This window comes from Melanotaenia boesemani, chromosome 4, assembly GCF_017639745.1.
Source record: "Melanotaenia boesemani isolate fMelBoe1 chromosome 4, fMelBoe1.pri, whole genome shotgun sequence".
Lineage (NCBI taxonomy): Eukaryota > Metazoa > Chordata > Actinopteri > Atheriniformes > Melanotaeniidae > Melanotaenia > Melanotaenia boesemani.
The window spans coordinates 17,482,306-17,495,860 of NC_055685.1; the positions used below are offsets into that span (position 1 = coordinate 17,482,306).

Sequence of the window (13,555 nt, forward strand, 5' to 3'; positions counted from 1 at the left end):
AACTGCAATATTCTGCACTCCCACCTATTTCAAAAGGTCTTCTTAGAAACCCAAGGGTTACATCACGAGATTCAGTGAACTCGGGCAATTCAAGGACCAGCATGCATCCCCCATGTGAAACTATGCAACGCTAGGGGCGTAATAAGTTCACATGACATTACTACATTTGCTTGTGAAGCCTATGTAGTGACTGAGGTTGGCATCATATATTTCATGGAAAGGATGCAGGGTGGCAAACACAACTGCTACATGCAATTATTTGAAAAAGAGAAAACATGGTGTTAAAATTAAAAAAGTAAAAGGCATACGCTGATTATGCACTGTACAGAAGTCAAAGAGTGGACACAAAGGTCTACAAGTGGAGGCATTAAAGGAAAATCCTGAGGATTTGATTTCTCGTGTGTGCTGAACACGAGCTAAGTGACCAGAGTAGAGTGGAGTAGTTGCTGGAATGTATACCACATGTAATAAAACCCTACTACCTTACTAATAAAATCCTCATCAGTATAAAACCAATGGCAAAACAGACTTTCCCAACTAGTTTGCTGCACCATTGTGCGGAAGACTTGTCTGACACATAGCTATGGAAAGTGAGAGCAAACTGACAAGTAGACATGAAAGCAGCTTCAGCTACACAAAGATTTCCACCTGTGGAAAATTATCATGCATTTGCTTTGGATCCTATCTATTAAAAACATAGGCCACTTTTTATAGAACATCTACTGAGTCAGACATCAGAGAACTTCACAGAATATCCATCTTTAAAACAACATTAAAAACATAAAAATTTTAAAATAGTTGTCTATTTTTAATTGAACTGAATTTGATTCAAATTACTATTTATTTATTTGTGCTTAAGTCTATTGTACGTTGTACTTAAGTTCATGCTGTACATAGATTAGCCATCCAATACGACTTGGCAAGGAAGATTTTAGCATGTGAGAGAAACCACCTTAAGATTTACTGATACCCTGACATGGCGAGGAAAGCTTCGGCACCTTAGAAGTATTACATTTACCTCTTCATGGAGAGCATGCACCTGCTCCGCTTAGAGAAAACAATTTGTCTCATTATTTAAGGGAAAAGATATTAAGTAGATCTCCTTAAAGACTGAACTTAATACTTGTAACACTAATAGAATTACATGTAGTTTGTGATAAAAATGTTATTTTCTTTAAAGTTTAAACATGCGTGTGTAACACTAAACTTTTATGTAACGTGTTAACTGATCTGGTGCTGAAACGGTTTTAAACTCTGAATGACGTTGCACAGAAGGTCACTGGTGTGTCTGACAAGTTGTTGCAGGAGCCAAAACATTGTCATCAGTTTTCATCTAAATATTCCTGCATCACACACATCAGACATCCACGTGTCTCTGTCCTGTCTGTTGCACTTTTACTTACCTAAGTTTTCTGCAGGTATTTTTGGGTCTAAAACTGCATGGCTCTGATCTGCTCTTACCACCCCAACCAATCGCATAATTCAGCCAACTGATGCAGATGGCTGCGTTCCCTGAGTCTGACTATGTGGTTGTAGGTATTTATCTCTCTAGAGTTGCAAAGTGACTGCTCAAAATTGTTGAGTTTCTCTTTCAGTATAATGTTCTAAGATTATTTCTTGTACTATATAAATGTGCTTAACTGAAGGTAATAAAATTTTTTCTTAATATTTAGTAATTTCTCCACTTGAAAAATGTGTCTAAATAGAAAATAAATCTTGAACATCATGAACAAGTTTTAAAAAGAGTTGTTTCAGACTAGAAGGGATTTTCAATAAGAGTGCAGGTGTACAGGAAAGTGTAATCCTACTTAAATCCCTCTCAGCTGAAGCAGTGAGTTCCCCAACAACAGACCCAGCTGCAAAGTTGCTATTCCAGGATTGAAGACACTTGACACCAAGAGCTTCCAGTTTCAACTTCTTATAATAGGCTTGTTTGCATGCCAAGTGCACACAGGGTTCAAAACACAGGTTTTTAATAGCTGTCATAAACTCAAGATTCTTCACCTTTACTCTCGGCTGACAGAAAATAAGTTGTGTGAATGGTGGCTGTAACCTATTTTCTGTTGAGAGTCCCCACTCATGTTTCACATTTGGCTACGATGTTGCTCATAAAACAAAAATGCAAATTATGCAACTTTTAATGCCGGGCATGCAGCACTGAGGTTTTGTATTTTATGAAATGACTTAAGGTTTTCTTTTACAACCGTTGGGAAGTTTACTGATAAGACTGAGATGCTAATAAAATCGTAAAACTGCAGCAGCAGAGAGGCTGATCATCTTTCACAAACTAAGTTCTGTTTGTTTAAGTGATTAACTTAAATGCAAATTAACAAAACAGGCTGCAGAGATAACATTGTAAACGTTAAATGCATTTGAAGAAAACAACTGATTATGATGAAGTTAATTATCTGGCAACCCGTACATGTTTGAAATTTACATGTGCTGGTCTCACTGACCTGCTGAGGCCCTCCGTACTGCCTGAGAGGCTGAGATCAATGTGAGCAACCTGTGAGTGATTGTGTGAAGAGTCTTGGCGAGGTAGAGAAGTTGTGTCCATCGGCTCTGGGCTGGGGCTCCTCAGCTCTGAGGTCAGGGGTAAAACTATTGGTATGGAGAAAGGCCGCGAGTGGGGCACCCCAGGGGACAGGATGGGCTGAGGCAGGACACTAGCCAAGTTGTCATTCCTTCCCTTTCTTACCTGTTTGACAAAAACAGAGAGGTTCAAGTCTCATGACAGAAAATCTGAAAAGCTTGAGAGTTAACTGATACATTGCTAGAAATATTTCTCTACAATTGACCTCAAACAGCAGCCACAAAAACATGCAGACACATTTTGGACATTTGCTTAGGATCCAATAAAATATGCGTGTGAGGGCCTTCTGAGGTAGGGTAGAAAGCAACAAAGAGGAGAGGGATAGAGAGGGAAAAGAGTTTAGTTTGTAAAACTCCAAGGTCAGACTGATATTTGTCTTACCTTACTGACCCTGAGTGGGTATAAACTGCGTGAGGCTCCAACTCTTGTGTAGGAAAAGAACCTTAACCGAATAACAGCAACATTCTGAAAAGTATCCTTCTGCATTTTTTATAGGAAACGACCAAGGAAACCTAAGATAAGTCTCAAAAATATATCAGAGATCTTTGTCTTTCTATATAGTGTACAGAGAGCTCCAGTATAGCTGCTCATGTACACTGAAGACAATGGTTGGCTGTGGTAAACAGGGTATGAAATGGGTCTGACACCAGGAGCTTAACTATCAATAATGGTCTAAAACATCCAGAGCTAAAAGGTTTGTCTGTAGATAAATGGTTGATAGCTGAATTAAAAAGGGCTTGCTATTTTGGTTTTAAACCAATTATCAGAGGAACATTTCCATTTGAGTTTAACTTAATGGGGTGTTCAAAAATCTATGGATGCAGCTTCCATTTAGGCATTTAGTGACTTAATGGATGAATCTTTGGCAACATAATTAGATGCACATGTTTCTTATGCTAGACCTGGTATGGATTTTGCCCTTTGGCTTTATAATTGATTTAGCTATATTTGCCTTTTAATGTAAACCACAAAGAAGGAAAAGTGGAAAATGACTGTGGACGTCATCTTGTTTCCAGCACGGGATGGTTGCACTTCATCATTTAGAGGAGACGTCATGGAGAAAGAGAGATAATCGAATGTCTGTTAAAATAGTCGAGGCGTTAAGCTTTTTTTTATATACACATTTTGTATTTTCGGTTTTTCTTTGAAGAAAAGTCTGTACTCTCTTACAAGTACAGTATATAATCATTTAATCAGACTCAGATACCACAATTTTGTGTTTCTTATAAAATAACAGGAATTTGGGGCTCAAAGTGTGTGAAGTTCTTCAATTATTGTACTTAAACAGCATTAAAAAATAGTCCATGATACCGTCTGCCTTGTTAGACAAGAAAAAGCAGTACATTTATTCTCAAATTCGAGAACCTAAAACTATCCAATCACTAAATAAACTAACTGAATTTTCATACTTTTTCTGTCTGTGTCATGCATGATAAAAGTGTTTGCAAATAAGTGAGAAGTCTATATGCACGTCTAACTTATGCATGCATACGACTTTCTTCTAAAGTTTGTTTCTGTCTCCATTCAAGTTTCTGGTTTCTCCCTGACATCAAAAACAGCAACAACAAGCAGGAAGTAAACAGGCCAGATGGCAAAGAAGACTGATGAACAAAAATGAGGGTATGACCTGATTTCTAAATGATGGATTAACATATCATTTCAAGGGTTTTGAGTAAAATCTCACAGAGCTGCAAAGAAAGTTCAGTAAATATTTAGAGATAGATATAATAATTTGGTTCAAAAACATCAAATATCCTTTGCAACGAAAAAAACAGTAAAGAGCAACCTTCCTTTTCTGTGGTTTTGTTCACTTACCAGAAATAACTCATTTCTCAGATGGCCTGATTCTCAGGAGTGATTTTGATCCAATTTGAACACTGCTAGCTTGTAAAAAAGAATGTGTTTTAAATAGCCGTATTACATACACTCTTGTTCTAAAAAAGAGAAACGGATTTTTGATATGTAAAAATAGACTTGGAAGTTTGTTTTTAGAAAAAAAAAAGTTCCTCTGTTGCTATGCCACCCTGTTGTCATAATAATTTAACAAAAAGAAATCATGGACATTGACATCAACATAAACAAAGCTAAAATTACCTTTTAGAAACCCCCCTGCCCTCTGTCTCTTAACACAATACAAGTTTAATCTGTCTTGACACTACTGTGAGGAAACAATATCTTGAGGATTCACCCACACCAGGAGCCACCATGACCACAGAAGCCACCACCACAGTGGTAGCCCAGGTCCAGGCAGACAGGGGCATACACCACAGCCATAAGACTGCAGTGCAGGGCCCCTAGCCACCTAGACAAGAGCCATCTCCTTGGCAACAATGCTACAGACCAAGCAGGCAAAGGTCAGGGCATGGAGGATCCCCATAACGAAAAAAACTAGAGTTAAAGTAGAAATTCAAATAAACCTAAAACCAATAAGAATAAATAAGAGCAACAAGTATGAAAGTTTAGTTAAAGGAGCTCATTAAAAAAGTGCCTTGGTAAAACAAACTCTTAAAAAACAGAGGTGAAAAAGTTACAAAAACAGGCAGTTTTTAAATAAATTAGTACATGATTAAATAAAATAAAAAAATAATAATTGAAGTAAATTAAACAAGATAACATAACAGCTCAGTTAAAAGCCAAGCTAAAAAGATAGGTCTTGAGCCTCTTTTTATAAACATCAGCAATGTTTGCAGCTCAGAGGTCCTCTGGCAGAATGTTCCACAGATGAGGGCCGTAGTGGTGGAAAGAGACCTCGCCGTTTGTTTTAGTCCTAACTTTAGAAACAGCTTAAAGGTGGGCACCAGGAACCTTGGGGTCTGCGAGGGCTCATAATTTAAAGGATGTCAGAAAATTAATAATAACCCCCTGTTAGGGTTCCTGTCTGTTTCCCCTGTGTGTGTTTCCCTGGATTACCCTAGTGTGTGCGTCTGGCTCCCTCTGTCTGTCTTGTGTGTCATGTCTGTTCCTGGCCAGGAGACCTCACCTGGGCTGATCTCCACACCAGGACCTCATCCACCAATCAAACCACTACAGTACTTAAACACCGGACCTTTCTACATTCCTCGCCGGATCGTCCAGTTACTCATCTGGTATATCGTGCCCTCTCTAGTTCTCAGCTTGATTAGTTCATGCTTTATAACTTCTGTCTTGTGTCTAGACTCCCGATGCCTTGGATCCTGTCAGTCCTGTCTGCCTTGCCAACCTCCTGGATTGTTTTCCCTGCTCCGATCCACTCCCTCGTCTCCGGCTCCTAACAACTTCACGCCCCGCTCTGCCTGCCCGTCCGCCCGTTCAGTCAGCAGCGAACCACCATGGTCAACGGATCTTGAACGTGGATTGAACTGTTCAGCTCAAGTCCTTATTAAATCCCTTTCTATTTGATCATCCTGTCTTTTGGTTGCTCTGTGTCTGCACAGTGGGGTTCAGAAACCATTGCTTGTCTGACCCGTCCCGGGACCGATCAACCGCGGGACCTCCAAGCAGTCGCCCCCGAACCATTTCCACGTGTGTCGTCCAAGTGCAGGGGATTCATTTTTTAATGTGAACTATTTTTTTTTCAACTAAAACCTGTATCTTACTCCAGTGACATTTCCAAGATTCCTTTTATGTTGGGACTTCTTCGGGGAAAGGCTGTTACCTGGGCGGAGGCGAGGTTCACTGGGCGATCATTTTCGGATCTCACCCTTTCTGCCTTTCTCGATGAGTTTCGCTGGGTCTTTGCAGCTCCAGCTGTTCCCTTCTGTGCCTCCACATGTCTCTCGGCGCTCGGTTGCGGAGTACATCTTGGAGTTTCAGACCCTGGCGGCCGAGGTAGACTGGACCAAGGATTCACTGTCTGCTGCCTTCTACCACGGCCTGAGTATCTAAAGGATGAACTGGCTTATCGGGAGGAGCCTATGGGTCTTGAGGAATTGATTTTGCTAACCTGTAGTATCGACTCCAATTGCAAGCTTGCCAGCGCGAGTGCCGAACTGTTCCAGCTTCCCCCGTGACTCCAAGCTCTCCCATGACAGCGTCACCTAACTCTGCTGGCTCAGCTCCCGTATCCCTGAGTGTGCAGCCTCCCGAGGAGCCAATGCAGGTGGAAGGAGCTCATCTCTCCCCAGAGTGGAGTCGACGGATCCAAGCAGGTGAGTGCCTGTACTGTGGCAAACCCGGTAATTTTCGGTTTTTCTGCCCCGGCGGCCAAAAGACCAGGCCCGCCAGTGAAACTGGGAGTTCTGGAGGGCCACATCCAAAATCCCAGTGGGTCTCAGTCTCGTTTTCTGATCCCTGCCACCGTTTGTTTTCTGCTGCAGCAGTTTCCCCTCCAGGCCCTCCGGAGCGGAGGGGAACTTTATTGATGAACAAGTGGCAGGACAAGCTGGTATCCCCTTAGAGGCCCTGGAAAAGCCCCACAATGCCCTCGCTGTGGATGGTCGTATGCTAGCCCAGGTCACCCATCGCACGGTTCCGGTGACCCTTGTCCTCTCTGGTAACCACATGGAAACAATTCAATTCCTAGTCATATCAAGTCCCAATACATCCCTTATCATGGGCTACCCCTGGCTAGCCAAACATAATCCCCATATAGACTGGTCACCGGGCAAAGTTCTAAATTGGAGCTTATTTTGCCATGAACACTGTCTGCACTCTGCACTGTCACCCACAGAGGGAGCTTCCCTACCCACGAAGCCTCCTTCTGAGCCAGTAGACCTGTCTGGCGTTCCTTCCGTCTACCATGATTTAAGAGGTATTTAGGACAAGGCACTCTCCTTACCTCCCCTCTACGATTGTGCAATCGATTTGCTTCCTGACACCCCTCTGGCTGACTGTACAATCTATCCAAACCCGAGCAGGAGGCTATGGAGAGATGTATTAAGGACCCTTTGGCTGCTAACATTATTTGCCCCTCCAAGTCTCCTGCAGGAGCAGGGTTCTTTTTTGTTAAGGATTCTTCTCTCAGGCCCTGTATTGACTACCGAGGACTCAACAAAATTACCATCAGGAACAAGTATCCATTGCCGTTGTTAGTCTCTACCTCTACTCCCCTTCAAGATGATACCATCTTCACCAAGCTGGACCTCTGTAACTCTTACCACCTGGTACAGATCTGAGAAGGTGATGAATGGAAGACGGCGTTCAACACCCATTTGGGCCATTTCAGGTATTTGGTGATGCACTGACAAACGTCCCCGCAGTTTTTCAGGCCTTGATTAATGATGCTTTATGTGACTTCCTTAACCGGTTTGTCTTTGTTTACCTAGACGACATCTTAATTTACTCTAAGAACCTGGCCGATCATCAGGTCCTCATCCGCCAGGTGCTGCAGAGACTGTTGGAGAACCGGTTGTTCATCAAGGAGAAATGTGAGTTCCACGCCTCTCAGGTCAGCTTCCTCGGCTTCATCTTGAGAGGGGAGTTTCAAGCCGACCCACGGAAAGTAACGGAGGACTGGCCGACCCCGACTAACAGGAAACCACTGCAACGTTTCCTTGGTTTTGCCAATTTCTATCACCATTTTATCCGCAACTACAGCCAGGTGGCGGCACCATTGACTGCACTCACATCCCCGTCTCGTCCTTTCCTCTGGACCGAGGAGGCCGAAGGAGCCTATGGTCAACTCAAGACGCTGTTCACCTCAGCCCCGGTCCTAGTCCAACCTGACCTCGACTGCACTTTGTGGTGGAGGTGGATGCCTCTGATGTAGGAGTGGGGGCTGTTCTCTGCCAGAGGCAGGGTCCGGATGCCCAGATGCATCCTTGTGCCGTCTCCCAATCAATGGATCTTGAATGTGGATTGAACTGTTCAGCTCAAGTCCTTATTAAATCCCTTTCTATTTGATCATCCTCTGTCTTTTAGTTGCTCTGTCTGCACCTTGGGGTTCAGAAACCATTGCCTGTCTGACCCGTCGTAACACCCCCGAGACCATTAATGCATTTAATAAAAAAAAAAAAAAAAAAAAAAAAAAAAAACTTAAAATCAATCCGGAAATGCACAGGGATTCAGTGCAGCAATTTTCAAATACAGCAGGCAGGGTTCGAATTACGAGGGAGCTAAGGGGAGCTTGGCTCACCTGAAATGGGAGGTCCTGCCCCAAAGAGAGAAGTTCAAGTATCTTGGGGTCTTGTTCGCGAGTGAGAGAAGGATGGAGCGGGAGATCGACATGTGGATTGGTGCGGTGTCTGCATTGATGCGGATTCTGCATTGGTCTGTCTTTGTGAAGAAAGAGTTGAGCCAAAAGGCAAAGCTCTCAATTTGCTGGGGCGGCGTGGCTCAACAAGGTAGAGCGGTTGTCTTGTAATTGGTTCGATCCTCGACCAAGTCGAGTTCATGTCGAGGTGTCCTTGGGCAAGACACCGAACCCCTAATTGCTCCTGATGGGTCGTGGTTGAGTGCCTTGGATGGCAGCTTCTGCCATCAGTGTGTGAATGTGACGTATGATGTAAAGTGCTTTAGGTATCGTTCCAGGTACAGTAAAGTGCTATATAAATACAGACCATTTACCATTTTACCATTTACCATTTTCTGGTTTATTTACATTCCTGCCCTCACCTATGGTCATGAGCTGTGGGTAGTGAGCGAAAGAACGAGATCATGAGTATGTCAAATATATTCAAACCAATCCTCTCCAGCACAATGGCACCAATGACCATGAAAAACAAAGAGAAAATACTGCATTTAAAAGATAAACTGTCTGATCAGAAAAGTAAAGTCCTTGCAAAAAGAGCTTTTTCCTGCATTCTCTTGAGCAGCCTGCAGGGGTTGACATGTCCACTTAAAAAAAAAATTAAGGCAGATTATTGTCAGTGAGTGAATGACTACTATTCACTGGAGTTGCTGCTGGTTGTCCAAATGCTTTTTTTTCTCAAATTGTGTGCAAATTGATGAGATTAAAAAAAAAATTCACCTACGCACAGAGTGAGGCAAGAGAAGATGAAATCTAAAGGTAGATGTTAAAGTTGTAACTTTCTGAGCAAACTTTCTGTGTTTCTAACTCGTTTTGATGACTGTGTTTATTATGAAGATTCCTGGAGCTGTCATTACCCAGCGTCGTCTTGAGGCTGAGAAACCACATAATAAACTTCTTTTTCTAGCTTGGTACATCCTGTTACAGCTGGGTTTCACTTTACTGGTTATCAATGCACTGGCTGTTTTGGCCATGCACAATAACTGATTAATCAAAGAAACACAACTGGACATAACTGTAGGAAGAGAAAAAGACCAAGAGAAAGGGACAGAGCAATAAATAAGACAAAAGTCAACATAAGACTGACTTTTACCAGCTGGAGAGATCTCAGAGTACCGGTGCATGACTTAGAAAATCTGCTACAGTTCCATAAAGCTTCTTTAAAGTAGTTTCAAGCATGGCATAACATTTTGCGAGAGTTTTACTGACCAGGTTTACCGCTCTGCAACAGTTTCCACTCCAAACTTCCTTCTTCAGCAAATGTTTTTACTATGTAATGGTTATCATGATATCAGTCAGCACTTCTTATATTGCTGCAGTTGCACCAATCATTATCCATTTATGGCACCAAATGTTTGCTTAAAACTGCCTTTGAAACAACAACAGAGAGATCATTTCGGTGTTCAAAAGCTGAAGCCAATTTTTAAGAAACTGCACATCATTTTATCAGCGCGTGATCAAATAATGAATGATAATGTGTAGTAAAACAGCACAGTTATAAAGCATACCATGACCTATTTACATTTCCCCACAATAAGCTTGTTTTTGTTTCCTGCAGCAGACTGTCTTTATTGGATCACATGATGTGACCAAGAAGCAAAGTAAGAAGCTGTCTGTTAGATGACCTCAGGCTAAGGCACCAAAGAAACACAACAGATAAGAAAACAACAAGCACAAAGAAGCAAGGGTTAGCAGCAATCTACATAAAGCATCACAAGACAGAGCGAAACCCTTGAACAAAAATTTTTTAGCTTACTGTAAACTTTAATGTTTTCTGTACCTTCTTTTTCCGTGTCCTAGTCTTTGGACCGATGGTGCAGGATTTGCTCAGAAGTTCAACATTTTCTGGTGGATTTAGGTGCTCAGTCTTGAAAAAAGTATAAAGAAAATGAGAAATGAGAATGTAATGTATAGTGGAAAGTAAAAACATCATGTTAGCATGAAAATTAAATTATTGTGATTGGTGGGCCTGTCTGAAGCAGCTTCTATGCATCGAATGAAGTTTTCCTAGCTAATTAAAGTTTTATTTTCAAATAAACATTAAGACAGACAACCTCACAGGATATGTGTTCTACAACCTTTAATTGATCTCTGCCAACAAAACTAATAAATCCAAAACTGCACACTGTTAAGTCTAATTATCTTCATCCTATAAACAAATGTTGAGTTATTAGAAGTGTCACTTGCAAACTGTAAACAAGGTCAACATCAATTCCATTTCAGTGACCTGAAATACCGCAGCTTGTAGTAGATGCAAGTCAGCTGACACTGATAACATCTTTAAGCTCACAGAAATGCACACAGACTCCCACAGAATTGGCTTTGGTGCAAGAAAACAGCTTTTCCAAAACATGCCCATGCTATGTTAATCACGTCACACAGATCACATGGTTGGTGTTAAAAAGGACTATGTAAGGGAATTTTAAGGGTTAGTGAAGTTTGTCCTTTCAGGCATAACCAACAACACTGCATTTCACAGCAGGCAGGCTGGGAGGAAAAACCTCCGTCACCGGTACATCCTGCATCAACGAATAACAAAGACACACACATGCAGGCTTGCTAATGAACAACAAAAAAAGAACCACACAAAGTACACACTTTCACCCTTGGTGTTGATGTGTTTACGCTGAGGTGTCTTGGTTGCTTCTTTGTGTCTGTATCCAACACGTGTGCCTCCTTTAACCAGAGAAAATACAAAGAGGACAGTCAGATCTTAAATTAATTTCTTACCAACAGATTATAAAAGACAATATATTCCAATAGAAGCCATGAAGCTTACACATACATACATATGCATAGATGGTATTAGTAATTAATTTATATTTTGCTTCCAAGTCCACCTTTCTTGCAGTCGTCTAATGTGATCTTGAGCAAAAGTTCTCAAGACTTTCTGAAGATCTTAAAAATTTTTTCTTTGGGCAGTGGTTTTTTTCTTTTTTTTTCTTATCTTCAGTCCAGTCTTTGTGCAAAAAATATGTTCATATGTTTTTGTTAATTTTGTTTGTTAAGACACTCAATACTAATTTATGAATCATTCAAGCACAGAAAAGTAGCAGGCCTTAATAATCTACATCAGATGAAAGCAATGTTCTTAGGATGTAGGGAAAAAAAATCCAACAAGGACACGAAACAGAACACGAGAGTTTGATCTTGTTCATTAGCTGTTTCATCAACTGTTCACCGAAGCAACATCAGAAATGAAATAAAAGGAAAGAAGGAGAAAAACTGGGCTAAAAATCTGTCAACAGGTCTTATGGAGTGATGAATCCAGATTTAAAATATCTGGTTCAAATAGCTGTCAAATATGGCGGAGGTCAGGAGAAAGGAGTGTCTACAGCCATCTGCAAAACATGGAGCATTTTAGCCGCTGGTGTGTGCAGATCTTATCAAAATGAATGCAATTATGAATGCTGGTAATGGCAGTCAAATTTGAATCCATCAAACAATGTCATCTGATTGGCCGTGGTTGCTACTAGACATGACAGTGATGAACCAAAGCAGTAAAGCATACAGGGGTAGAAAAGCCCAGCAGTGACCACTAGAGGATTGTCCTTCCCAGACTTCAAAAATACCAAAGCAGAGTGGATTTGTCTTAACAAAAAATGAACTTGACTTTAAATCTTTAAAGCTTTAAAGTTTTAAAGCAAAAGCTACACACAGTATTTTTATGTATGCAAGCAGATGTTGAATGGCATGGCATGGCTCAAGACTTTTCCACACAGTAGTCTGCATTTTCTTGTTGCTTTGCTGCAGGAACCCCTGAAAACATGGTCAAAACTAGATTTAAGCCATTTGAGAATCTGCTCCCTAAAAAGATACATAAGCACCATGATGCACATCTTCTGTTTGTCAACTTTTGTATCTAAGGGTAAATGTGAATCAGTTGGCAGGTGCCATGTTCAGACATTACAAGAAAAGTCAGCAGACACAGAGCCAGCGCAGATCGTGCCTGTGTATGTACAGGTGTTGGTATGTAGGTGTAAGGCGATCTTCTTTCACTGAGGGATTTGCCATGGGTCAGTCGAGTCTCATGTGGCTGTGCCATTCAGCCATTCACAATATGGCCTATTCATTTATAACTAAGCTACCACAGAAACAACCTACTGCATCTCAAATGTTTTTACAGACTTCATTTCAATGCTCCAAAAAATTTACTTTTAGATGTCAACAAGGTGTGTGTGCTCCTTTAAACTGAAATATTTTAAACATCTTAAAAGATTTTTGGCATTGTAAGCATAACATCACATGGGTGACAGACTCTGTGTTTGCTGGTGTTAAAAGCGGTAAGACATTGAGCTGAGAGAAGAGGTGAAAGGTCAGACCCATGGTCAGTATCTGGTGGTTAGATGACGAACGTCACGTTTCACACAGCCAGCATGCTGTAGACATTCATATAGTGAGGTGCGGAATACCTTTCCAAATGTAGAAATGAAGAGAAAGTTTGGAGTTCAGCTACTGTGATGCTGCAGCTCAAAACATCTTTCATTTATCTCATTTATGGTTATGTCATGCCTTACTTTTCATATATGTGGATACAAATGATTAATCTTTAATTTTTCACTGTAAGGCCATTTTTGTCACAAGAGTGATGTCAGTTTGTTCCATTTGCACCCCCACCATCCCTAAATTTATTTATTTATTTATTCTAAAAGGCTGCCACTACATCCTGTTGGTAATTTCTGATTCTAGTTGTTTTTTGTTTGTTTTTATATTCTATTATTTTCTACTTATCAGCTCATCATTCAGTTTCAATTTTGTGTAAAGAGTTGTTGTCAAAAGAAATACGTCTGCATGGG

The 13,555-nt window shown here is 41.1% G+C and overlaps 1 protein-coding gene across 3 annotated transcripts in view; it reads right to left on the reverse strand.

The window, feature by feature from the left end:
- fam13a (family with sequence similarity 13 member A) overlaps positions 1-13,555 on the reverse strand; it is a 57,469-nt gene that overhangs the window by 33,058 nt on the left and 10,856 nt on the right. For 2 of the 3 annotated variants that reach the window (XM_041982774.1, XM_041982776.1), the window contains exons 6-8: positions 11,358-11,435; positions 10,540-10,626; positions 2,457-2,698 (exon numbers count right to left, since the gene is read on the reverse strand). In XM_041982774.1, the coding sequence (XP_041838708.1) occupies positions 2,457-2,698; positions 10,540-10,626; positions 11,358-11,435 (407 nt within the window). The remainder of the gene's footprint in view (positions 1-2,456; positions 2,699-10,539; positions 10,627-11,357; positions 11,436-13,555) is intronic. The other variant, XM_041982775.1, reaches the window with a different exon arrangement.